This window comes from Chrysochloris asiatica, unplaced genomic scaffold (assembly GCF_000296735.1).
Source record: "Chrysochloris asiatica unplaced genomic scaffold, ChrAsi1.0 scaffold00017, whole genome shotgun sequence".
Taxonomy (NCBI): Eukaryota; Metazoa; Chordata; class Mammalia; order Afrosoricida; family Chrysochloridae; genus Chrysochloris; species Chrysochloris asiatica.
The window spans coordinates 6,633,140-6,660,760 of NW_006408535.1; the positions used below are offsets into that span (position 1 = coordinate 6,633,140).

Consider the following 27,621-nt stretch of genomic DNA (forward strand, 5'->3'; position numbering starts at 1 on the left):
TTCCTCTTCTTTTTACTTCTGGTTGAGCTCCGATCATCCAGTCATCGAAGCCAGGGCAAGTAGGTATTATCTGCAAGTGTGGGTGTGACCATTATCACTTTTAAGAATAAAATATTTCTTATTGGGCATAATGGACATTGGGTTTTGGGGAGTCATTAATGTTGTAAGTAGGGTTATTGTTACTTGCTAATTATTTTCTAAGATATTTTTATTTGGGCATGATTTCTAATGGGTTAATGTTGCCAAAAATGGGCCTTCTTATGAGACTTTGAGTTTTTAAAAATAACTTTTTATTTTGTTACAGGAATAAGAAACAAGCGTTATAATGACAACCTACTTAGAGTTTATCCAACAAAATGAAGAACGAGATGGAGTCCGGTTTAGTTGGAATGTTTGGCCATCAAGTCGACTCGAAGCTACAAGAATGGTTGTCCCAGTGGCAGCCCTCTTTACACCACTCAAGGAGAGACCCGACTTACCTCCTATTCAATATGAACCTGTACTGTGTAGTAGGACCACTTGTCGTGCAGTTTTGAATCCTTTATGGTAAATTCAAACTATGGCAAAAATGAATGTGGTGATACGAATAAAAAAATGTAGCTTAATTAGTGTTCACTTTTGTAAAAATGTCCATTTTTGTTTATAGTTAGTTTTCAAATTTAGGATAGTCAAATCCAAAGAGCTACAAAATATTAGGATCTTTCTAGATGTAGCGAGATTATAATGAATATAAAGAGAATACCTTTTTTTTTGAGGGATGTGAGTAGATAGGAGTGAGGGTTAGGGTTAGGACTATGGCTAGGTCTAGGGTAGCCTAGATTTCATTTATTGTTAAGGTTCTGATTAGGACTAGGGTTAGTGTTAGGGGCAAGGGTTGGGATAAGGCTAGAAATAAGTCTTGGTCTAAATTTTAGGGTTACTGTTAGGTTTTGTTTTGTTTTTTTCTTGAAATCTATTTGATTTCTTTATTGGGAAGTTTTGTAACTATGTTACTCCTTTTTTTATATTATGTTTTTTTATTATCATTATTGAAACTGTATCTCTGGTTCTCTCCTTTTAGTTTTTCTTATAGGTATGTTTATTTTGCATACCTCTGTATCTAGGTTGGAGTCCTGGACTGCTAACTGCAAGGTCTTTGGTTCAAACCCATCAACTGTTCCTTGGAAACCCTACACGGGGTGGCTATGAATTGGAACTGTTTTGATGGCACTTAACAAAATATCTGGGTTGAGTCTAGGTGATATTGTCATGTACGTTAGTCTCAGATTGTTGTCTCATGTTGTTTAGGTTCTCTGGTCAAAGAACTCCCTGTAGTATTTTTTGTATGGTTAGTCTGGTTTTACAGATTCTTTCAATTTCTGTTTGTCTGAAAATGACCTAAATTTGCTTTTATAGTTGATTGACAGTTTTGTTGGATATATGATTCTTGGTTGGCAATTGTTTCTTTTCTTTTCTTTTTTTAAGGTTTTTATTGTGAATTGAGTGAAAGTTTACAGGGAAGATCATCAGTTTTACATTCAACAAATCTTACACTTTGTTTCATTACAATGATTATAATCCCCTCTATGTACCATCAGTTAGCAGTATTTCTCTCTATTCACTTTAGCTTTTTTTTTAAAAAAAAAAAAACAGCACTCAGGCATATATAATAATTTACACCTCCAAAGAACACATTCTGTGAGTCTGCCTCCTGGCCAACAGCTCTTAGATCCTCTCTTTCCATGAATCTAGAGTCCTCAGCCTCTCCCCCACTCCATGACGCCATCTCTGCTTCCATCTCTGGTGTTGCTGCTTCTCTGGATAAGGTCCCGCATTCTGCCTGTGCTCTTCTCCCTTGATAGTCCTAAGGTCCTCTGTTTCTGGACTGCAAGATTAACCACTCCCCTATTTTTGTTACAAAACTTCTACCTTTACAACTGTGACAGTTGCAATTAGTCATGATAATAATTACTCACTATTGAATCATACAAATCTTATCCCCATCTCTTTTCACCAAACCCATCTAGACAAGATGAAAACTATTCAGTGGGGACATTTTTGTTTCGTTTTTTGATGACCTTTCTTTGAAGACGTATCTTCTGTTGCTCTAGCTATTCCAGGTTGGTCTGCTTGTCCTTGATAATGGGAATGTCCCACCTCATAAGGTTATGGGTGGGACTCAGGATTCCACCTAAGGTCCAAAAGCTTTGTAAGAAGGCTATTTCACTGAGCAAGTTTTAGAACCCTTTTAGGTATTCTAATCAGTTATAGGCTGACGACGGGCTTACACGTTTTCTATAATCGTGTTTTCCAACATTCTTTCTATCCCACTCAAGTGTTTATTTCAAAATAGTAGTCAAGGGAAATCAATATTCATAAGACAGTCAAGCATTTTGGTGTCATTTCCCCTCTTCTAGCTATGCCTAGTTCTCTGCATCACAGAGCCCTGTTGTTCCAAGGTTGAGCATGCATCAGTATTTACCTCTGTCCTACTGAGGCCATATACAAACCTGTCTCAGTGTTCCCCTACCTGTCCTGTTCTTCCACCTCCTCCCCGCTTCTTGTATTGCCCTCCCCAACACCTGAACTAAACCCCCCGCCCCAACCCCACTGTTGTGGTTACCTTATATTCCATTAACTGTTCCCTCCATTTAAGACAGTCTATTTTATTCTGTAATCTACCTGACTTTCCCACCACCTGGATCTCTGTTCCTCTGTGTTTACCTTCTTTCACATTGTAATTGTTTTGATCATGGACTGACCTCCCAGATCCTCTTTTCTTATAATTTTATTCTGTTCTTGACTCTTCCATTTGTTGATTGAGTTCAGGGTGATGCTGCCACGTACGTCATTCTCTGGTTATTGTTTGTCTCTTCTTGTTAGTTCTCAGTCCACAGAACTTCCTTTTGGATGTATTTCATAGCAGGGTTGGGTTTGGCAAAATCCCTTAGCCTCTGTTTATCCTGAACTCTTTTGATTACACCATCGTATTTGATTGACATCTTTGCTGGGTAGAGGATTCTTGGTTGGCAGTTTTTGTTTTTTTTTTCCTTTCAGGGTTTTATATATGTCTGCCCATTGTCTTCTTGCCTGCATGATTTCTGTTAAGAGATTAGAGCTTAATCTGGTTTGCTTGCCTTTGTATGTTATACTTCTCTTTTCCTTAGCTGCTTTCAGGATTCTGCCCTTATCTTTGATTTTGGATAGCTTGATTATTATATGTCTTGGTGATTTTCTTTTAGGGTCTATGCATCCTGGGGTTCGTTGAGCTTCTTGAATGCTTGTCTTTTTGCTTCCAGGATGTTAGGAAAATTGTCTTCCCAGAAGCTCTTTTGTGGACTTGTGTGATTCTTCCTGTTCTGGAATGTCAATAATTCTTAAGTTATTCCTCTTCATGTTGTCCAACATGAATCTTACGCCTTCTTCAGATTTTTTTTTTCCTTTTTTGAGCTTGCTCTTCTATCTTAGTAGTGTTGAGAGATTTATCTTCTAGCTCACTAATTCTGGCTTCTAACTCTTGATTCTGCTCCTTTGCCCTTTCAGTTTATTGTCCATTTCTGATATTCTATTATTAATTGTTTGGACCTCTTTCTATAGGTTTTGCATTGTTTCTAATGCTGTAACTATTTTATTTGATTGTTCCTGTAGTGCTTTCCTGACTTCTTCCTTATTTTTCTCAACTGCATTGTATAGTGTTTGATACATTTTATAATCATTTTTAGGAATTCCTTCTCAGGCATTTCCAAAGCCTGCCCATCTTCCAGTATGGAGTGGAGGTCTACTTCCAGCTCATTTGTCTCAGTCACTTTATCTCGTTTCTGGACATGAGCTGATATGGTCGTCTGCTTCTGCTTTTTGGGCATATTCAGGAGTTATCTGTGGCCTTAATTGCTTCTAGGTAGATGTGATCAGGAAATGGGTTTCTCTTCTTCCTGAATAATTTCAAGATGCCACTGTTGGTTGTTGTGACATAACTCAGGATTTAATTTTTGGCCTATTTCCTTTTAGTCTGCCTGTCCCACTCCACAATCCCCATTCAGGCCTTTTTCCTAGTGATAAACAGTTCTGGGCCGGCTGTGGCCGTTTTGTGCTGCCATTTGGTTTTAAGTGGAAACTGTCTCTTTAAATTTTGAGGAGATCTGTGAACATGTATGTGTAGTAGGACCCTCCAGGGGTGGGGGTGGGATGTCCACTTGCTCAGGCCCCCTCTAGTCACCAGAATGGAGTTGTGCAGAAAGTGAGAGACCATTAAACAGATAAAAAAAAAAACAGAATGTCCACACCTTTATCTTCACAGTTCTGTCAGGCATTCGTGGCTGCTCTGATCCTTCTTCTGCTTGGTCTCGCCCATGATGGTGGCTCTGGGAGCAGCTGAGCATCTTGAATAACAAAGCAATGGATTTCTTGCTTCTGCTACAAATTCCCCTAGTTGTAAGCCTTCCAACCTTCTAAATATTCCTTTATATGTGGTTCAGAGTTATGGGACCATCCCCTGAAACTGCTTGGTCTGGTATTCTGTGTTGTTGCTGATGGAGCACCTCACTGCACTTCCACCCAATCCGCCATCTTGTTTGTTCTCCAGCAATTGTTTCTTTATATGTCATTTCACTGTTTTCTTGCTGTATGGTTTCTGCAGAGGAATCAAAGCTTGGTCTTATTAGTTCTACTTAGTAGGTAACTTTTTGTTTTTCCTGAGCTGCTCTTGATTCTTTTCTTGTCTTTGAAAAGTTTGAATATAGTATTTCTTGATGATTTTCTTTTAGGGCATATCCTGTTTGGAACTTGTTCAACTTCTTGAATGGCTGTCTTCTTGTCTTTCATGATGCTAAGGAAGTTTTCTTCCAACAACTCTTGGACATTATTCTCTATGATGTTTTTTTCTTTGGTCTCTTCTGTTCTTGAATTCCTATCACATGTAAGTTATTTTTCTTGATAGCATCTCATGTAAATCTTAGGCTTTCTTCTAATTTGTTTTTGTTCTTTTTTTCTGATTGTGTCTCTAATAGATAAATATTGAGAAATAATTTTTTAAGTTTAGTAATTTATCTTACCATTGAGTCAATTCTGTTTTTTTGTTCTTTCAGTGCCTTATCTATTTCTGAAGTCTTAGTCTTCTTTCTGATTGATGTTTTTGTATGGTTCTCATGCTTTTCAATTATTTTATCACTTTGAATTTTTTCAGAGTTTTGTCTATGTTTTCCTTGATTTCGTGTGTAGTTTTCTGATTCTGTACTGTGGTCACTTATATGATGCACTCTGCCATGTTTCTCTGTGTAAGTTGAAATTGTCGTCTTTCTCTGAGACATATGATGTTGTATCTATATTTAGTTGATGATTGTATATTGGTGTATTCTCAGACATTCATCACCTGTCTCCTGGTGAACTTCATAGAGACTGCAAGTGTGCATGCAGTTAGTTCTCTGTTCACTCTGTGTAGAGTAGTTCACGATGGGTTCACATACCTCCAGAAGCACAGGTGCTTTATAGTCACCTGACCTCAGGCAAAATAAAAACTGAAAAGGAGGGGATACCACTGGCTGATGAATTGTTGAGGGTAAGAATGGCCAGGCCCCTGGCTGCCAGGAAGGTGCGGGAATAAGGGAGACTTGCACCCCCTTACCACCAACCTCCAGCCACATCTTGATATAGTGTGCTGTATCAACAGCTGCTCAGAATGGCTGTGCTGTGCCATGCCAGCCCACAGTTCGCCTGTTTTTCTTCACTCTCAGTTCTCCTGTTCATCTTCCTTTTCTGGTTAGCACTCAATCTACCTCTCTGTTTTCTCCTTTGATACTCAGGGTTCCAGGATCACCATCTGTATCTGCTTCACTCCGTGTCATGTTTTTGTTGCATTGGGTTGGCTCAGCACAGCTGTTTACTCCTCCATCTTGCCTGGGACTCTATAAGGAGACCACATTTAAAAGTGGTACTGTAAAAACTAAAACTGTTATGTCCAATCAGTGTTCTTTGAGTACTGGTGATGACTATGTAGCAAACTAGCTTGTGTGATTAGAAAAGTAATAGCTGAGTGGCATGTTACAGTGTCCTTTAGGTTAAGTAAAAAATCTCAGAAATCATCATTAACCCTCTTTCCACTCATCCTTCCCAAACCGAGTCCACGAGCACATCTGGTCCTTGCTATCTCCAGAATATTTCCAACTCTTATCACTTGGTCTCTGCTACTGCCTCTTCAAAATACTGTCATCTTTTTTCTGGAAATATTTATTATGTTTCTCGTTGGTTTTCCTATTTTCACTCTTGCTTTTCAGTCATCTTATTTCATCAGCAGGTAGAGTTTTTTAAAAATGATATTTCAGAGATATTTTAGTGTCATTAGACATAGCCAAATATGCATCCATTCCCAATCTGTGCATTAACAGATAATTAACATTGGTCCTATCACATTACGTCACCATTCTGTCTCTACCCAGATTCGTGTGTCACCATTAATTTAGACTCTCTGCCCCTTAAAAGTGCGCATCTGTGCTTTTGGTGAATTGTTCGTTTATACTTATAGATATTTCTTTGTAAGAGTGCTGTGCTCTACCTGAGGCAAGCATGTATTGGTGGTGGTTATGTGCTGTGGAGTCTGTTCCGACTCATAGTGACCCTGAACAGGGTTTCTGAGGCTGTAAATATTTACAGTAGCAGAAAACCTCATCTATCTCCTGCGAAACAGCTGGCAGTTTCGAATTGCTGACCTTAAGGTTTGCAGCCCGATTTGTAACCACTGTGCTACCAGAGCTCCTTAAACATGTATTGATAGAACTAAATTATCGTTTAACAATGGTTTCGTAGAATTGTTTTGGTCCAAGGGGGTTCTCCTAGGGTCCAAATTCTGCTTCCCACATGAGTTTGAAGTTCTTTTCCACATTTTTGATCAGGATCCATGGAGTGGTTCCTTGATTAAAACATGTATCCTTGGTAGTTGGCACTATCCATTTCTTCTAATCTCCAATAATGGTGGTTACTCGTGTATGGAGGAAGTTAAACTTGCGGTTGATTTCTTTCTCTGATTCCTGGATCTCTTGCTTCCTCTGGTGTTTAGGTGAATAGAGACAAGTTGTTGCACTTTATGTGTTTAGTTCCAAAGTTTTAAGACCCTAGGTGCTAGCTCACTGAAGTAGGACTTAAAAACAGAAACTCTAAAAACAACATTAGACCAATTGACTCAGTAGACACTTGAAGCCATGACTATAAACCTTTAATCCAAGAAAATTGATCCTGTGAAATGCTTAATTATACAGTCTTTAAACTTTGTAAAATTATTTTGTAAAATTATTTTGGCTGCTGTTGTAGTTGTGTCGTGCTGGTATGGCACTGTAGGATAAGTACTAGATTGTCAACTGCAAGATGAGTGGTTCAGATCCACCAACTGCTCCTTGGAAACCCTATCGATACAGGATTGCTATGAGTGGAAACTGACTCTACAATGCTCAACAACAGAAGTTGTAGTTGTAAAATTATATTAGATATTTTTATTTGCCATTTTACCTTTTTACCCCATGTACACTTTAATGATAACAGTTATGTTAATCTGGTTGTATAAACAAACATTGTCCTTTGCCCCCAAACCAAACCCCTTCCTCTTGAGTCAGTGTTGAGTCACAGCAACCATATAGGGAAGAGTGGAATTGCCCCATCACGTTTCCAAGGTGAAAATATTTGTAGAAGCAGATTGCCTCATCTTCTGCGTAGTTAGTTGCTCTTGGGTTTGAACCACTGATTTTTGATTAGTAACTTAGTGCTTAAGAATGCATCTTGTCCAATGCCCTTACTCAGTACCAGGGCTTCTTGCCCTAGTTGCTGCCAAATTTCTGGTAGCCACAGACCAAAATTCACTCCTTCTCAATGAGTAGTTTTCCCGCCTCCTCCATTCCTCTTATAACCACTGGTAACTATTGTTCTCTATACAGTTAGCATATTCTTGTCATTTCATCTGTGTGTGAGACCATACAATAATTAGCCTTTTGTGATTGACTTATTTTGCTCAGCATACTATTTTCAAGGCTCATCAATTTTTAGCATGTATAAAGACTTCATTTTTCTTTAAAAATGAGTAGTGTTTCTTTGTATGCATGTGCCCCACATTTTGTTTGCCCATTCATCTGTTGATGGACACTTACCTTGCTTCTACGTTTTTGCTGTTGTGAAAACACTTCACTAAACATCGATGCAGATATGTGTGTTCGTGTCATTGCTTTTAGGTCTGTAGCATATTATGCCTAGCAATATGCAGTAGTCTTAAGCATGGAAACAGATTATTAAAATCCTCCAATAACTTCCTATTACACTAGGAATAAAACTCTAAACCTCGTTATCAAGACCTGTAAAGCCCTATGTGATGTAGCCTCTATCAATATTTATGTCTTCATCTTGTACCATTCAGTTTTTTTATGCTTTTTTAAATTACGCCTTCACCACAGTGCCCTCTTTCTGATCCTTGAACATGTCGAATTTATTCCTACTTTGGAACTTGTACAATAACTGCGTTCTACCTGAATTGCTCTGCCCTCAATTTTCCCCTTAACTGGTTCCTTCTCTTCAGACTATCTTTCAGATGTCTGTTCTGAGGAGGCCTGCTGTTAAAATAACCCTTCCTAGACACATTGTCACACCATGCTTTGTCTGTCTTTGCCTTATGTTCATGCATCTATTTGTCTTTTTCCTTTTTAGACTATAAGCTCCATGAGAGCAAGGACTTTACTGTCTTGTTTGCTGTTGTACCAACAGCACCTAGAATAATGGCTTTCAGCTGATATCTTTGTGACTTGGATGAATAGCTGTTTTCTAGACCAAGTTGTTGGTGTTGTAGAGGAAGTGTTGGGCTGCTAACCATAAGTTTGGGTATTCAAAACACCAGCCACTCTGTGGGAGAAAGATGAGGTTTTTCTGCTCCAGAAAAGATTTACAGTTATAGAAACCCTACATAGGGTCGCTATGAATTAAAATTGACCTGCTGACAGTGAATTTTTAAAGTGAAATCCAAGTGTTGTTGTTGTTGTTAAGTACCGTTGAGTCGGTTCCAACCCAGAGTGACCCTGAACAGGGTTTCCGAGGTTGTAAATCTTTATGGGAGCAGAAAGCCTCATCTTTCTCTTCGCGGAGCAGCTGGTAGTTCTGAACTACTGACCTTGCGGTTCACAGCCAGATTTGTAACCACTATGCTACCAGAGTTCCTTGAAATCCAATTATGCTAAATTCTTCACTAAATCATTTGAAGGGAAAAAACATTATTTATTTCATTATTGATATTTATTAATATTAAAAGTCACAACAGATTCACCGTGTAGGTGAATTTGTATTTGTTAGAGTATGGATTAGATATTGAAACTTCTAAGTTTAAAATACATGGCTTTTAAATACATTGACTCAAAAATTGAATGTGTTCATGTTTTGGGAAGATTAATTTTACTGAAATAAGTTTTGTATAAAGTTTAACTGAAACATGAGCTAATGCTTCTTCTTCTTTTTTTTTCTTCTTCTTTCTTGAAACAGTCAAGTGGACTATCGAGCCAAACTTTGGGCTTGCAATTTTTGTTATCAAAGGAATCAGGTAAGAACCCCTCTCCCCCTTGCAGATGTTGATGCTGTCACACAAGTTTAGTTACTAAGCAGTGGAGTAACACTAGACCAAAAGAAAATTGACTATTTAAAAAGAAACAGAGAGCATTTTTAATATGATTATAGTACTTATTTGTAAAATCATTATTTTTAGCTTGAAAGTTTATTACTCTTTCTGGAAAATAATTTGTTACAAATTTTTTGTTTTTTACTCTCTGTAGTTTCCACCTACCTATGCTGGCATATCTGAATTGAATCAACCTGCTGAACTTTTACCTCAGTTTTCTAGCATTGAATATGTAGTTCTGGTAAGAACTTGAAAGCAAACCTTTTAAGAAAGTTTTTAACATCCAATAATTTTTAACAAAATAATTCATAAATTGATATGACTTAAAAGGCATCATTTTTAATTCTCACATTGAATTGATGGGCCATTTCAAAGGTAATAACTGTCAAGCTGATCAAGGTCAATTTGAGTAAAGTAAATTCTTGTCATTATTCAGTGGGTGTGACTAGAATACTGGTGTGATCTGTTATAATAGTAAATCAACAAAGTATTAATTGTGCTTCGTAGTTAAAAGCGCAGTTCACAAATATAATAATGGAGCCTGCTGATGTGTCCCTGAGTATAGTTGATGAAATAATCTTTATCGTGGTTCTTGTTACAAAAATAATTTATCACCTCTCTGAAGAGTTGCACATAGTTGTCTGTATATTTAAGGTCAGGAAGTAATAGTATCCTTTAAGGATATTTTAAAATAAACAGAATTTTTTGTCTTGGACCAGTCAATAATTTGTATAGCTTGTCTAGTTTCTAATTTATGAAATCTAGTTTAACTTTAAATAATTATTTTATAAAAATTACCTCATGTTATTTTTAGCTATATATATATGTATATATATATATACTTATATATAAAATAAATAAAATCTTAAGAGTAACAAATACATGTTATAATTAATGAAACCTCATGGTATTAAATGACATGGAAGATGAAAGTCCTCTCTTTATAACTATACACAGTGTTTTGAAACTTGACATTTTACTTGATGCCAATTGTTTATCTTCTAATGACAGCAATGCAAGATAATCTTCATTTTTGTTAGAATTATATTAAGATTCCTTTGCATGGATATATTATGAATTATTTAATTTGTCTTTTATTGACTATCCATTTATGTTGTGCTGAACTGTTATTACCTTAAAGAAAAACTTCATTTTTCTTATTTCAAATTGTTTTTAAAAAGCGTGGTCCTCAGATGCCATTGATCTTTCTTTATGTGGTTGATACTTGCATGGAAGATGAAGATTTACAAGCCCTCAAAGAATCTATGCAGATGTCATTAAGTCTTTTACCACCTACAGCTTTGGTTGGACTTATTACTTTTGGGAGAATGGTACAGGTACATGAACTTGGATGTGAAGGCATTTCAAAAAGCTATGTCTTTAGAGGAACAAAAGATCTGTCTGCCAAACAACTGCAGGTAAACAACAAAATGAGAATGTGATCTGTTATAATGAGTAGATAAATGTCAATTTGCCTTGTAGTTTGGAGATCAGTTCACAGATATGAAAATGGAGCTTATTGATGATGTATCCCTGAGTGTAGTTGATAAAATCATCCTTACAATGGTCTTTGTTATAAAAATCATGTCTCTCCTTTCTCTAAGCAGTTTCACATAGTTGTCAATGTGTTTAGGGTCTAACCTGCCAGCATCACTTTATATATGAAGAAACTTTAAAAAGTTCTTAGAAAACTTCCATTATGTTTTTTTTCTAAATGTATTATTGTGAATTATGTGATAGTTTACATGGGAGAACATTAGCTTTACATTCATCCTATCATATATAGTTTCATTGCCATGGTTACATTCCCCTCCATACATATCCACCAATGATGCAAGCCTGTCCCCCTGGTCATCAGCACACAGCCCCTCTCCCTCTCTGGGTCTAGAGTCCCCAGCCACAAAATCTCTCCACATCATCTTCTCTGCCTCCATCTCTGGCGTTACTGCTTCCCTGGGTAGAGTCTTACACTCCGTTCTTCTCCCTTGATGGTTCCAGGGATCTCCACTCCTGAACTGCATAGTCAATCACTTGCCTCCTTTTGCTACAAAATGTTTACCTTTACATTTCCAACCCTCGTAGTCAGTCCTGATAAACAATTATTCACTATTGTACCACAAATGACCCATCTCCTTTCATTAGCCCCGGCCAGACAGATTGGCTACTACTCAGTGGAGATTCTACCTTCCTCCGTGCACTCTGGATCTAGGCTTCTTCTTGAGAGCTTGTAAGCCAGTTTCTTCTTGCCTTTGTAACCTCTTCCCCACCCCCATTTTGGGTAGCCAGTGTCCAAATTGACCATTCCTGTTTACTCTGTGTATGGAGGAGGTGGGAATGATCCTTGCTGTAAAGGTTTGTTCCTCTTTTGAGCTCCTGCATCCATAGGTGTAGGTCAAGTTCATCAAATTGGATCAGATTACTCTTTTTTTTCCTCTTCTTTCTTCTTCTAGTTGAGCTTTGATCATTCGGTCATTGAAGCCAGGTATTATCTGTAAGTGTGGGTGTTCTTATGCATATGCCCTCTCTTCTTATCAGCTGGTTCATTATCTTTTCATTTCATTTTTCCACACACCTTTTTCAAGCCCCCTCAGATATCTATAAATTCATCCGGATATAAACTAATAGAAAATATTTCATTATAAATGTCTAGTATAATTATATTGTAATGAAGACTTTTTATTTAGTATTGTCATCAGTTTTCTTTTATTTGCCTTAAAGTGTTACCACATAGATTGAACACCTTTGGCTTTTAACTGTATCTTTAAAGTTTATGGTGAAATTGAAGGTATTTTACTAGAGAAATGAAGGAATTATCAAAGAGGCATGCCAAAAACTGATAGCGAGCAATCCCACGTGGCTTTCTTTGTTAACATCTCACTTACGGACTAAAAACCAATTCTTGTTTGGTGAGGGAACATATTTTGAGAACTTGGGAGTTACGGTGTGGCGCTGTGGGTTAATGCACTGGACTGCAAGATTGGTTTGAACCACAAGGTTGTTGGCTCAAGCACACCAGCTGCTCCTTGGAAACCCTATATAGGATCGCTTTGGGTCTGAACCTATGTGATAGCACTTAACCACCACAACAACAATGTATGAACTAGGGTTATATGTATGTTTTCATACCTAGAACAACATTTTTATCATTGGTGCAAATCCAAGTTTTATTTTCCGAGGTAAGGAAGTTATATGTAGAATACTAAATCATTTAGGGGAGATTTTTCAAATTCTTCCTTTCTGCCCAGAGACTTCGATAGACCACGAGAGAGTAAGTGAATGGGTAATTGTATTGGGAGATGGTAGGATTTTTCATGAAAGTAAGTGGCACTGTAGGATAAGCACTGAACTACTAACCTCAAGGTAGGTGGTATGGAAACCCTTTACAGGGTTGTTATGAGTTGGAACTGATTTGACGACACATAACAACAACAACAATTTGAAAAGAAACTTCCTAAGTGATTCAGATTCAGTCCTAAATTGAGAGCCATTACCCTGGGGGATGAAATATAATCCTGTAAAAAAGATCATACATTAGAGGTACTCTGCCCAAAATGAATAGGAAAGAATGAGAAATTTTATAGGGAATACTGGTGTGGTGCTTTAGGATAAGCACTGGGCTACTAACTGCAAGGTCAGTGGTTCAAACCCACTAGCCACTCCTTGGAAACCCTATATGAGTTGCTTTGAGTTGGAACCAACTCAGAGGCACGTAACAACAACAACAATTAAAGCTTGTTAAATTGGGGAGGAGAAACTATGGATACAATGACAGAAAGAAAGAAAATACTGGAAGACTTTGCAGGTTTGAATGGGAGGATAATAAACTCAGTTTTATAACAATGGAGTTTCATGTACTTTTGGGGTATCCAGGTGATCATGACTGGTAGATAGAGTTATCAAATATATGAGGTCATCATCCGGAAAGAAGACCAAAGATAGAACTTGCATGACACAATGTGTGGGGCATTTGATGATGAAATTGTGAATCTAAAAGAGAATAACTTAGAAATGGTGAATGCACTCAGTGCTAACTGAAAGGTTGGAGGTTTGAGATCATCCAAGATGACTTGGAATAAAGGCTTTTGATCTATTTTTGAAAGATTAGCCATTGGAAAAAAACCCTATGGAGTATAGTTCCTCTCTGACACACGTAGGGTCACCATGAGTTGGAATTAGTTTGATGGCAGTGGGTTAGGTGTTCATAGAGGACATTATAGCAAAGGGAGAAGAACTTTAAAGAACGTAGTGTCTAGCACAGTGAACTGTTGAGAAGGAGAGAGAGCTTGAACCTTAGAATGCATTCTTATATTTGGTTATTATGTCATTATAAGAAAAAAAGCCAACTTGTTTAAGGGAGACAAAAGTGTAGATCTTGAAAATTGAGCAGTGAATGAGAATTGAAGAAGTAGAGAAAATTAAAGTCTGCGCTTTCAAGAGGTTTATTGCTGCAGGTAAGAAAGGACATAGTGTGGGAGCTTGAAAGAGAACTCAACTACAGAGGTGTATTTGGAGGATACTTGAATGCGGTTATGTGCTTATGGGGGAGAGACAACAGAGAGAAAGTCAGAGTGAGATGAGTAAGGCTTCAGAAGATATAATAGCAGATTCCTTTAGGAACACAGGACGCAGAGTAACTTGGACATGGGACAGCAGAGAAAGTGGGCAAGTTTTTGCCTCTCAGTGCTTTCGTTTTTTTCATCTGCAAAATGGGGGTAATAAAATTTACCTTGTAGAGTGGTCAAGGAAATTAAATGAATCTTCCCCATGTAAATGCTAGTCATCGTTGTTACTATAAATGTACTTAAAGTGGTTTAATGTTGTTAGTGCCGTCGAGTTGGTTCTGACTTGTAGTGACCCTCTGTAGGATTCCCGAAGCTTTAAATCTACATGGGAGCAGAAAGCCTTGTCTTTCTCCTGTAAAATGTGTATTGCATAGCATATAAACATCTTTCTTTTTATAAAAGGCAAATGAATGCTTTTAGAACCTTTAAAACATGTTTACCTTCTTTCTCTTTCCATCTGGTTGTAAAGAACATGATCTTTGCTCCCCAAATAGTTCTAGAGCCAAATCTTAGATTCTTTTAATTGTATGATATTGAGTTGATTTCTGTTGTCTCATCATCTTTGAAAAGGGATAACCAATACCAATTTTGCAAGGTTATAATTGTTGTTAAGTGATGTCAAGTGGGCTTGATACTACAAGGTTATCATTAGTACCAAAGGAAATAACGTGAGAATACTCAGTTTAGGCATCACCTGCCTTTGCCCCACTTCACTTTTATCAAAAACATACTGGTACCTGTTTTTGCTAATGGAAAGAAATCTGAGGAGAGCAAAAAAGGTGAAAAGTGAAACAGCAGTTAGTTTTGTAGCAAGCTGCTGAAGAGGCAGTATACTAAAAACCTTCCTTGGAAACTACACTCAGCATCTCAGCATTAAGCCGCCATAGTTTTGAGCTGTGTCTGTGAACGTTGTACAACAAAGGGTCTTCAAAAAGTCTGTGGAAAATTCCATTATCTTTTCATTCTGTTATCCCACGAACTTTCTGATGCCCCAAATGTTTGTGTTATTTTAGGTTTTATGGATTATTTGTTACAATTTGGTAGGTTATCTTTTAGGTCTGAGAATGTTCAAAATTTTTTACTCATATAAACGAATGGTAATTGCTTCTGCACTTTTTGCTGTTTCTATGTATAAAATGTTTCATAGACATGCTCTAATTTCAAAGAGTGAGGGAAACCTATATAATATATACAAAGTCTTTCCAGGGCTTTGTAGTGAAACCTGGATTAAAATCTTGTTATACCATTTACTTATGTAGTGATTTAGCATTTCTGAAAATTAGTTTTTATTTGTAACACAGGGATTAAGGGATCTTTTTTATTGTTTTATGAAATGCCTTCATGGCATAATGGTGAAGTGCTTAGCTGCTAACAGAAAGGTTAGCAGTTAGAGAAAGATGTGGCAGTCTGATGCCACAAAGATTGCTAGTGGTGGTGGTAGTGCCACCAAATCAGTTATGATTCACAGCGACCCTGGATGGGGGTTCCGATGCTGTAAATCTTTGGGAGTAGCCAACTGCTGATCGTGTGGTTAGCAGTCCAGCTCATGAAGATTACAGTATTGGCAATGCTATAGGGAAGTTCTCTCAGTCTTATGGTTGCTGGGAGTTGGAATCAACTTGATGGCAGTGGGTTTTGTTTTTACTATTTTATGAGGAAGTAGTATATGAGATGAAGCCTTTACTACAGAATCTGGCCAATAATAATTTTCCCAATGAAAAGTTCCTATTTCTACTGTCTGTATAAGAAATACAGCAAGTTAATGCATTAGTATTTTTCTTTGCATATCTTTAGATGTTCTGATTTTCTATTATACATGCTTTTATTCTATTATTTCATGACTAAGCATTTCTAGATTTAAGAAAACTTTAGTAAAATAGCATTTTCATGAGTCTGTGGAGGATTCTACTCACATGTAAATTTCGAAACCAGATTGGCAGCTTGACTAGGCATTACGTCTGAAAGTTAACAAGTATAGATGAGGGAGGTGTACCTTATAAGGATCCTTGGTGATGCAGTGGGTTAATCAGTGAGCTGCCAACCGCAAGGTCAGTGGTTCAAACCCACCAGCTGCTCCATGGGAGAAATGAGGCAGATTTACTTTCTTGGAAACTGTAAGAAGCAGTTCTTCTGTGTCCCTTACACGGTTGTTTATAAGCTGGATTTAACTCGATGGCAGTGGGTTTTTGGGTAGCTTATTTTGTGTGGTTAAATGCCATCAAGTCGTTTCCGACTCGTAGCGACCCTCTACATGGTTTCCAAGGAGCAGCTGGTGAGTTTGAACTGCTGACCTTGTGGTCTACAGTCTAGTGCTTATCTGACAGCGTCACACCAGGAGTCGTGGTATCTTATAGTCCCCCATTATACTTATTTGATGATTTGATCAATTTCTGTTTTACCTGATTTTTATATCCACAATGACAGGGACTTTTTTTCTTCCTTCATTATATGCCTGATATTACTAGATGTTTAAGAAAAGGTTGCTTTAAAGCAGGGCTAAATGAACATAAGTTAACAAGTCTAGACATTCAGTTTACATAATAACTTATTCTGAGGTTGACATGGCACTATGAGGTAAGCACCAGACAACTAACTGGAAGGTTGATGTTTCAAACCCACCAACTGCTCCTTAGAAACCCTATGCATGGTAGCTATGAGTTGTTACCAACTTGATGGAACTAAACAACAACAACAAATAGAAATAAAGTGTTTCTGAGTACTATCCCTCTGCTTTGTTCACATAACACTTTGTACCTGGCTCTCTAATGATTCTTTTTCTATATTGTTATTAGTTACCTGGCAGTCTCCCTGACTAAACTGATTGCTTTCTGAGGAAAGAGACCTTGTGTTCTTTATGTTTGCATTCCTAATTCCTAGGCCAGGAACTGGTATGTTTTTGTTATCGGGTGCCACTGAGTTGGTTTCAACTCATAGCAACTCTGTACACAACAGAATGAAACCCTGCCCTGTTCTCAGCCATCTGCATACCTGTATGTTTGAGCCTAACATTGTAAACTGTTAATAATTTTAAAGTTAATTAGATGGATATCACACAAAGATTCTCTTTACAGGAAATGTTGGGCCTTTCTAAAGTACCAGTTACTCAAGCAACTCGTGGTCCTCAGGTGCAGCAACCTCCTCCTTCCAATAGGTAATAATTAATAAGACAGTGAGAACTTTACAATTCATGTAGCGATTTTAATCAGTCCACATCCTTAGCTTGAATATAGGCATTCAGTGGCACTGTATTGTTAAATATTTTTAGGACTGTACATTGATTGCATTAGTGTTGCTTCTGAAGGAATTGTAAAATTGTGTCACTCTCATCATTACAGAAGAGTGACTTTGTAATTATTTACTCTCTCACCATTACAGAAGAGTGACTTTGTAATTATTTAGACTCTCATTATTACAGAAGAGTTACTTTGACTTTTGCTGTATTCCTGATTTCTTACTTTTAAGTTGAGAAATACTTAATTTTTCTGGATTGAGGGCACCAAGCAAAAACAGGCCTTGAAACACTTCATTTTATCTGCTTAACTTACAATTAAGTGATATTCAAAGGTGATACCACTAAAACTGTATTGATGTGATTATTTCTAGTAACCTCAGAGTTTACTTTGAGTAAATGAAAGATTCATTTCTGAAAGTAATAGTTGGTTGTATGTTTTGTTAGTAGCAGCTGTTCTCAAAATGTGTCCCTGGACCACTAGCATCAGCATCCATGGGCACTTGTTAGAAATGAAAATTCTTGGACCCAGCCTAGACCTTTTAAAACAAAAACTGAAACTGCGGTCCATAGTCTGTTTAAACGAGCTCTCCATATGATTCCAGTGTATAATCTGTGAACAGTTGGTCTACAGTGTATTCAAATAATCTTTATTTATTTATAAGAAAGTGGACAATTTGTTTATTAAACCCTAACCTGCAAAATAAACAGAAAACAGAACCCTAACCCCAAAATAGTTATATATGACATTGTATTTAATTTTGCTTTACAGATTCTTACAGCCAGTACAGAAGATAGATATGAATCTCACAGATCTTTTGGGAGAACTTCAGCGAGACCCTTGGCCTGTACCACAGGGAAAGAGACCTTTGCGTTCCTCTGGGGTGGCACTTTCCATAGCTGTTGGACTACTTGAGGTAGTGTAATGGGGCTTTTTTTGTCTCTTGGAACATAAATGTGTGTGTGCATGTGCATGTATAATAATATGTATGAAGGTGCTTCAAAAAGGTTATGGAAAATTTTTATTATCTTTCAGTTCCATTTTTCCACAACCTTTTTGAAGATTTACTGTATATAGTAATGTTTAGTGAAAGAATCAGATCTTAGAACAATGAGTATGTGATTTTATTTATATCAAGTTTTAATTGCTAACCACAAGATTGGCACTTCAGACCCACCAGCCACTTCTTGAAAACCCTGTATAGGGTTGCTATGAGTTGGAACCGACTTAACGACACTTAACAGCAACAATAACAATGACTTATCCTTTTGTGCATAGAGAGGATTCTGAAAGATGTTTACCCAAATGTTTATTTTGTAGTTGGATTTTGTCCCATTACTGAGGAAATATGTATGTGTTGTGTGTGTGTGTGTAAAGGGGCTTCAAAAAGTTCATAGAAAATTTCATTATATTTTAATTCCACTTTCCCACAAAACTTTTGAAGCTCCTTCCTTCAGTACTTGAAGAATTTGGTTTTGAATTAAAACCCTTGATTTCTACTTTTTATCTTTGATTATTTTGAAAATACTGCTTTCTTTCTTTTCTTGTTTTGATTATGTTTTTGAGAGGTCAGATACTAATCTTAGTCTTAATTCCTTTGTAAATCAGTTGATTATTTTGCTTGGAGGAATTATTTGATCATTTTTCTGTATTTTTATAGTTAATGTGAGTATTTAGCATTAGTAGGCTATATCTTGGAGATGATTGTTAGTTAATTTTCTCTGGGGTCTGGTGGGCCCTTTCAAGATAGTCAGGTCTTCTTTTATTTCCATGAGGATTTCTTGGATTATAGTTTTACATATTAATTTTGTTTATTGTCTTTAAGAGCTCCAATTATATATAGCTGTATCTTCTTTGCTTATCTTTCATTTCAGTCACCTTTTCTGGGGCACATTTTATTACTTTATTTTATTTTCATTCTCTTGGTTATATATATGTATATATTTAAATATTTTATTGTGAATTATGTGATAGTTTACATGGGAGAACATTAGTTTTACATTCATCCTATTGTATCGTTTCATTGCCATGGTTACATTCCCTCCATGCATCATCATCCAACCAAAGGGTATACACTACAAGCTTGCCCCCCGGTCATCAGCACACAGCCCCTCTCCCTCTCTGTGTCTAAAATCCCCAGCTGCTCCAACACTCCACGTCTTCGTCTCTGCCTCCATCTCAGGCATCACTGCTTCTCTGGATAGGGTCCCACTCTCCGCTCTTCTCCCTTGATGGTCCCAGGGACCTCCACTCCTAGACTGCAAAGTTAATCACTCCCCTCCTTGCTACAAAATGTCTACCTTTACATTTCCAACCCTCACAATCAGTCCTGATAACAATTATTCACTATGGTATCACAAGAGACCTATCCACATTTCCTTTCATCAGCCCTGCCTATACAGATTGGATACTACTCAGTGGAGATTCTACCTTCCTCCATACCCTTTGGGTCTAGGTTCCCTCTTGAAAGCTTGTAAGCCAGTCACTTCTTGCCTTTATAGTCTCCCCATTTTGGATAGCCAATGTCCAAGTTGCACATCCCTGTCCTCTCCATGTGTGGAGGGGGTGGGAATGATCCTTGCTGTAAAGATTTATTCCCTCTTTTGAGCTACTGCTTCCATAGGTGTAGGTCAAGTTCATCAAATTGTATCAGATTACTCTTTTTTTCCTCTTCTTTCTTCTTCTAGTTGAGCTCTGATCACCTAGTCATTGAAGCCAGGTCAAGTGGGTATTATGTGCAAGTGTGGGTGTCCTTGTGCATATGCCCTCTCCTCTTATCAGCTGGACGCTTCACTCTCCACTCTAGTCCTCTGTGGGTCTTGATTATGCTTTTGCAGTTATTCATTGCTCCTTATTAAAGTTTTCCTTTGAATCTTACAGTTGTTTTAGCTGTGGTACAACTTTCCTTTACTGCAGTTTTCCCCGAATGGCCCTAACTGCACGTGAAAGCTTACAAGCAGCATGGGAGGTAGTTTACTGGGACTTAGTATTTACTTTTTTACTCAAAGATCATTTGAAGTTTGGCTGTTCTTAGTATTCTAGTTTTATTGAAGATGTGTACTTTATATACTTTCTGTGATGTTTGGGTTTACATGGCTGCCATTACCTACACAAACAAGAATGAAAAGAAGATTTTTATTTATTTGTTAAACTAGTTTAAGACAATTAGGGAAGTAGTACGTATTCCTTGTAAAAATATATAAATAAAGTGCTGCTGGTGGTGGTGGTTATGTGCCGTGGAGTCGAAATGACACTGTACAGGGTTTCCGAGGCTGTAAATCTTTATGGGAGCAGAAAGCTTCATCTTTCTCCCGCAAAACAACTGGTAGTTTAGAACTGCTGACCCTGAGGATAGCAGCCTGACTCGTAACCACTACGCTACCAAAGCTCCTTAAATAAAGTACTAGGAATAAATAAAGTACTAGGATGTAGAAAAATGAGAAGTAAATGACAGCTCTCTTTGTTCTTTCCCAGATTTGTTAATTATATTTTGTTTTATTATCAAAGTTTCTCATTTATATTGTTCTAAAACTGTAATGAAGTTCACAAACACTCTGGATTTTTTATAATAACTGCTTATAAAAATGAAAAATTAAGTAGCATTTCTAATGTGGTAGTCTGAGTATATTAGTCACTGTAGAACAAAGTGGAGTAAATATAAACACAGAAAGATACAAGACTAACTCCATGTCATTGCAGTTTTGTTGCTTGATGTGTAGACTCATATATCAAAGTTCTAAGTACCGTTTTCATTTTTTTCTAGATTTCTTTAAAAAAGTTTCACTTTTGTTTCCTTTAAATTCTCTGAGTTCCTACAAATCCAACTTTTAAATTAGTCTTTTGCCTTACCACCTGATTGGTAGTTTGAGTGGTTCTAAATCATCTTCACCAGATCTTTGAGTCATTTTTAGACTATTCTCTGTCATTGTATAATCTGAAATCTCATTAGGCTCTTTAGGTTTGATCCTTTTTTCATTAATTTATATTTAGTTCTTGGTAAATCCTTTCATTAAGAAAACACTATCATTCCTTAGCTTAAGTCATTTTTTTTTTGGTCTTTCACATTGTTTACTCTCATTAGATTGATGCTGGGTATCCAGGTATCTTTATATCTTCATTTTTTTCCCTCCTATTTTCTTTTGTTTCAATATCCAGGAGATTTTCTTAATTTTATGTTCTGTGTCTCTAACTTTTGTGTCCCTGGGTGGTGCACACGGTTAAGTGTGTGACTATTAATCTGAAGGTTGGTGGTTCCGACCCACTCTGAGGTACGTGGGAAGAAAGACCCTGCAGTCTGCTTCTGCAAGGTCAGTCTTGAGAACGGTATGGCTCACAGTTCTGCTCTGCACTCTTGGGACTTGCTATGAGTCAGAATTGACTCAAAAGGCAACTAGTGTGATTCTAACTTGATCTTTAGTCATACCTTTTACCTCATCCACTGAGGGTTTTTTTTTTTAATTTTTAATTTTGCAATATTTTCAATTCTAGAAACTGTTAAAAGTAGTTATGCTGGTTCTGATATTGTGGGATGTGATTATTTGTACATCTCTCAGCCTCCAATTTCTAGGCTAAATAACTTCTCCAGTTCCACTTTCTATACGTACAAGCCCTCTTTCTTATGAATTGCTGATGGCAAGATACTAGGCATCAGTTGCTGTATCTAAAGATTGACTGTGTATTTCTTTGATCCACTGATCTCTTCATTAAGATCTGGTTTACATTTGCTATCTAGGATATGTTGGTTTGATTCTTTTCTCAATCTAATAAAATTTGCTGTTGGTAGTTTTCAGAATCTTTGATTACTTAACTAATAGCACTTGTTCTTGTTTTTTATTGTTAGACCTTTTTCTTAATAGTAATTTTTCTATTACCTTACTGTGTTTTGGGTAGGGAAGGAAGGTAGATTGGAGTACTCTATCAGTTTGGACTAGAAGTATGAACACCAAAACAAAACCACTAAAAAACAGAAAACGATGCTCTATCTTCCTCTTTTGTCTCTTCTAGGACTAGTGAAGTGGGAGGAAAGACCATTCTTGTTTATAGGATTCAGGTTTATTATATAGATTATTTTAAAATTAGAAATGTTCTATTGTTTAGAATAAGATCTCAAAAGAAATGTGTTCAAAATATATACTTATTTTTAAATTTCATTGTGAACATCAAATTATTTTCTGTTTGGGAAAATGCATGCTTTTCTTTTGTCTAGAAAGAACATAATAAAATTTATTATCAGAAATGTACATTCATGTCTTCCTTTAAACTGTTTTTGATGAATCACTTTTTCCCCCCAATAGTGTACTTTTCCCAACACTGGTGCTCATATTATGATGTTCATTGGTGGTCCAGCTACTCAGGGTCCTGGAATGGTGGTTGGAGATGAATTGAAGACACCTATAAGATCATGGCATGACATTGAAAAAGACAATGCCAAATACGTAAAAAAGGGAACTAAGGTAATTTTGACTTTTAAGTCTTTTTGTATTAATGTTCATTTGATAGAAGAGGAAAAATACAACATTCATTGATAGAAATAATGATACCAAAGCTGCTATTTTTACATTTGGAGGAATACTCTCTTTTTTATGACTTAAATTATATTTTTCTCTTGTTTAAAACATGTGAAGACTTCATTGTAGGTACCAATTGGCATTATATAAAGATTACTTCGGAGGGGAAGCCCTGTTTCCCTTTTTATAATGTTCATGTTAAAGAATGTCTTTCTCTTCAGGCAAAATTTCTTGAGTTTTCCAATTTCTAGTTCCAAGATTCTATCACTAAATTTCTAGTTCCTAGATCCTGTCATTAAATTTCCAGTTCAAAGATCCTGTCATTAAATTTCCCTATCCATATGTGTATGATCCATAGCTTGAATAGTCCACTGAGTAGTCAAGTTTCTCTTGAGTTATTTTCTGTTCTTATAAAGTCTTTTATTTGTGTTTTGTTATACAAGTACATTTTCATTTGTGTTGAATCTTGATTCTCGTAAATTAATTCTGCTTGCTGATAGCCCCATTATTATTATTTTAAAAATTCTCTGTGGTTCCCACTTTATAATATAGTGCTGGCTGTATTACCTCCTATTTCTTTTTGGTAGTTTTGAGTTGTTATAGTGTTAAAAGTAATTAATAACAGATGTTTTCTATCAGTATTAGTGGATAGAGAGAGTCATGGTATGGTACAGTAGGATAAGCACTGGACTGCTAACTGCAAGGTTGGTGGTTCAAACTTAGCAGCAGCTCCTTAGAAACCTCATACAGAGTCTCTATGAATTGGAACCAACGCAATAGCACTTAACAGCAACAACATTAGTGGATGCTTTTCCCTGCCAAATAATTTTTTCAATTGGGTCTTTAGATTTGTTTACTACCTTTGTTACTGTGTCTGTATTTTCAGATGTTTTTGTTTACTTGGTTGTGGGTTTAGCTAGGAAAAGGAGTTTTGTGGTGTTCTGTGTGTTTATATATCTGTAACAAGATGCTCAAACTATGTCTTTTCCAAGTTTAGCTTAATTTGGACTATTAAAAAGAATGGCTTATAAAGAAAAGAATGTGAAATTGTCAGACTTAGAGAAGTTATTATCCCAGTTTCTTAGACATTATGAAAAATGAGAACAAATCATGTTTAAATCTTGCTGGGTTTTTCATTCTTCTTCTATAATCTTGGTATGTTAATGAAAAAATATCTGTTGGATATTTAGGCTTGTGTGATTACTTTGAATTAACTTTAAAAAAAATCTCTTGTAGCATTTTGAAGCATTGGCTAATAGAGCAGCTACAACTGGTCATGTTATTGATATCTATGCATGTGCATTAGATCAGACAGGCCTCCTGGAGATGAAGTGTTGCCCTAACCTTACTGGGTATGTATTTACATTTTTACGCATATGCACCTTTATTTGTTAGCAACAATAGTAACTTATTGGGGGTGGGATCAGTCATCATCTTCTTACTTCCAAACAAAAACATTTCAGTTTTTGGATGCTATTTTCATTAAAGCTAACTTTAAATATTTTCCTAAAATCTGGAGTTATAAAAGAGCAAGTTTCATTTGAAAAGATGATTTTGCTATCCTGCAATCATTATTTTATTGAGATTTCATTCACATACCATAATATCTGCTCATTTAAGCTGTACAATTCAATGATTTTTAGTACATTTAATATATATTGTAAATATATTCATTATAATATTTATTTTGTTTGAGAATATACTCAGCAAAAACACTAATTCAACATATTTTACATGTATGGCTTAGTGACAGTGATTGCATTCTTTTAGGTTTTACAATTATTTTTACCCTCCTTTTCATAGTTGTTCTTTTCCCATTAATGTACATTCACTGCCCCTCACGGTTCCTGTCTAAATAGCCACTCATGAACTTTTAAGACTCCATCCAGTTGCTACTCACCAAAGTAGGATGTAGAACATTGACTTTGTGGACTATGTTATGCCAGTTGACCTTGGTGTTCCCTGAGACTATGGTTCTGAGGCCCCCTGGCCAAGCAACTCATCCCCTCAAGGTGCTTGGCTATTTCTAAGAAGTTTTCATAACTTTGCCTTTGTATATATTCCATCACAGTCATGGATATATTTACAGCAAAGGTAAATATTATTTTAGTCAAAACTGTGGCGCTATGGGCTAATGCACCAGACTGCAAAGCAATTTGAACTGCAAGGTTGGCAGTTCAAGCTTACCAGCTGCTCCTTGGAAACACTATACAGGCTTGCTATGGGTCGGAACCGACTCGATGGCACTTAACAACATCAACAAATATATATTTGTAGGTATACTCTCATTCTTCCCTCCACATAGTCCAGCTTGTGTGTCTATCCATGCATCTACTCATAGATCACCATTATTGCAGGAGGTGTATATAACAGTATTTACCTCTGTAAGCTTTAACTCTTGTACTCCTCCCTGTATCTGTGCTCAGTTCTCTCTCCTTTTATCTCTTGTAAGATCAAAGGTGTTACATGCCACAGTCTTGGGATTCTCCCTACATTGGATCAATGTTGTAGTGGGATTAATGCACTTAACAACAATAACAGTCTCACCTTTGGACTCTTGGTGTGGTGCTGTAGAATAAGCACTAGACTGCTGACCACATGATTGGTGGCTCAAACCCACTAGCTGCTCTTGTTGTTGTTGTTGTTAAGTACCGTGGAGTCGGTTTTGACTCATATTGACCCTCCACAGGGTTTCCAAGGCTGTAAATCTTTACAGGAGCAGAAAGCCTCATCTTTCTCTCGCAGAACGGCTGGTGGTTTCGAACTGCTAACCTTGAGGTTAGCAGCCCGATTTGCTACCAGCTGCCCTGTAGAAACTATATATAGGGTTGATATGAGTCAAAACTGACTTGACAGCATTGAACAACAAATCTGACCCTTAATCTTACTGGTTTATCACATCAGATCACATTATGGGGATCATCACATAATTGCCAAACCACTGAGAATCTTGGTTTGGCCAAGCTGATACATGTTTTGGAGGAACACAGTTCAATCCGTGACACCTCAGAAAGAGATTCTGTACTTACTAATCACTGTTCTCTCCTTCCTTTTTGGTCCCCTTGATGCATCCCAACCCTAATCATTTACTATTCTACTTTCTGTTTAGATAAACTTATTGAAGTCATTTCATAAAACTGGAATCATGATTTCTTTCATTCCTCATAATGTTTCCAAGGCTCATTATTGTAGGATGTATGAGTATTTAATTTCTTTTTATTGCTTTATGACAAATGAGTAGAAGGTACTATTTCAATCAGTAATATTGCTTTGTATGAATAACACTACTTTCTGTTTATCCCTTTGTTATTTTATGGACATTTGTACTTTTATGATAAATGTTTGATGAATGATGAATGATGCTTCTTTGTACATTCATGTGCAAGTTTTTGTTTCTCTTAGTATAGATCTAGGAGGGCAACCTTAGTTTTTGCTCTTAAGGTCTTCAAATGAGGCCAACTCATCTTATTAAGAATATATTCTACTTAAAGTTAACTGATTGCAAATGTTAATCACATTTACAAAATACCTTCACAGCAACATCTAGACTAGTGTTTGATTTAACAATTGAGTACTATAGTTTAGTCATGTTGACACATAAAATTAACCATCACATGCTTTTAACTCAGTTTTTATAATTTGAAGATTTTTACCATATTTCAAGTAGCTCTTTGTGTGATTTTTGTAGTCTTATTTGTTAAGTAGGTAAAATGAAACCTGACTTTTAGGGAAGTATATTAAAACAGAATAGTAAGCAATTCAACTTTTGTTTTGTCTTCTCATCTTTAAAATTTGTAACTTTAAGTTTTCTGGTTTTAATTCGTGTACCTGTTTCACTTCCATTGTTTTTTGTTCTTTCCTTGTAGAGGGTACATGGTAATGGGTGATTCTTTCAACACTTCCTTATTCAAGCAAACATTTCAAAGAGTCTTTACCAAAGATATGCATGGACAGTTTAAAATGGGCTTTGGTGGTACATTAGAAATAAAGGTAAGAATCAAAACTTGACATGTTTGGTATGTAGTCAAGAGAGAAAATTGTAGCACTGGTGACCATCATTTTAATGTATTAGTCAAGTTTAATATATGCTTCAAACATAGTGGTTATTTTATTTTGAAACCCAAAATTAGAGTTTTTTATTTATTTTATTTTTTTTAACCAGATATAGTGTCATTATCCACCACTCGTCTGTCAGTTTGTCATACTGTGGTGGCTTGTGAGTTTCTGTGATTCTGGGAGTTATGCCATGGATATTTTAAATGCCAGCAGGGTCACCCATGGTGGACAGGTTTCAGATGAGCTTCCAGACGAAGACAAACTAGGAAGAAGGAGCTTTCAGACGAACTACTTCCAAACATTTAGTCATTGAAAATCTTATAAATAGCAGAAAAACACTGTCCTATGGATATCTGATGTCTGATAAATCTTGGCTGAAATCAGAGAATATCAGAAAGATGTTTACCTGTGCTTTATTGACTATGCACAGGCTTTCAGGTATGTGGATCATAACAAGCCATGGACAACATTGCATAGTACGAGTATTCTGGAACATTTATTGTGCTCATGAGGAATCTGTCCAGGGAACTAGAGGCAGTTGTTTGAACAGAACATGGGAACACTGAATGGTTTAAAATTAAGAAAGGTGTGCACTTGAATTGTATTCTTTCACCATATTTATTCAACCGTATGCTGAGCAAATAATCCGAGAAGCT

General features: G+C 36.6%; 1 protein-coding gene across 2 annotated transcripts in view; it reads left to right on the plus strand.

Moving 5' to 3' along the window:
* Nucleotides 1-311: 311 nt before the first annotated feature.
* The window catches only part of SEC23A (Sec23 homolog A (S. cerevisiae)), a 69,618-nt gene continuing 42,308 nt past the window's right edge, over nt 312-27,621 (plus strand). The window contains exons 1-9 of one of the 2 annotated variants that reach the window (XM_006835327.1): nt 312-546; nt 9,478-9,535; nt 9,765-9,851; nt 10,792-11,028; nt 17,244-17,323; nt 18,174-18,318; nt 22,697-22,855; nt 24,146-24,261; nt 26,776-26,899. In XM_006835327.1, coding sequence (XP_006835390.1) covers nt 326-546; nt 9,478-9,535; nt 9,765-9,851; nt 10,792-11,028; nt 17,244-17,323; nt 18,174-18,318; nt 22,697-22,855; nt 24,146-24,261; nt 26,776-26,899 — 1,227 coding nt within the window. In that variant the 5' untranslated portion in view covers nt 312-325. The remainder of the gene's footprint in view (nt 547-9,477; nt 9,536-9,764; nt 9,852-10,791; nt 11,029-17,243; nt 17,324-18,173; nt 18,319-22,696; nt 22,856-24,145; nt 24,262-26,775; nt 26,900-27,621) is intronic. The other variant, XM_006835328.1, reaches the window with a different exon arrangement.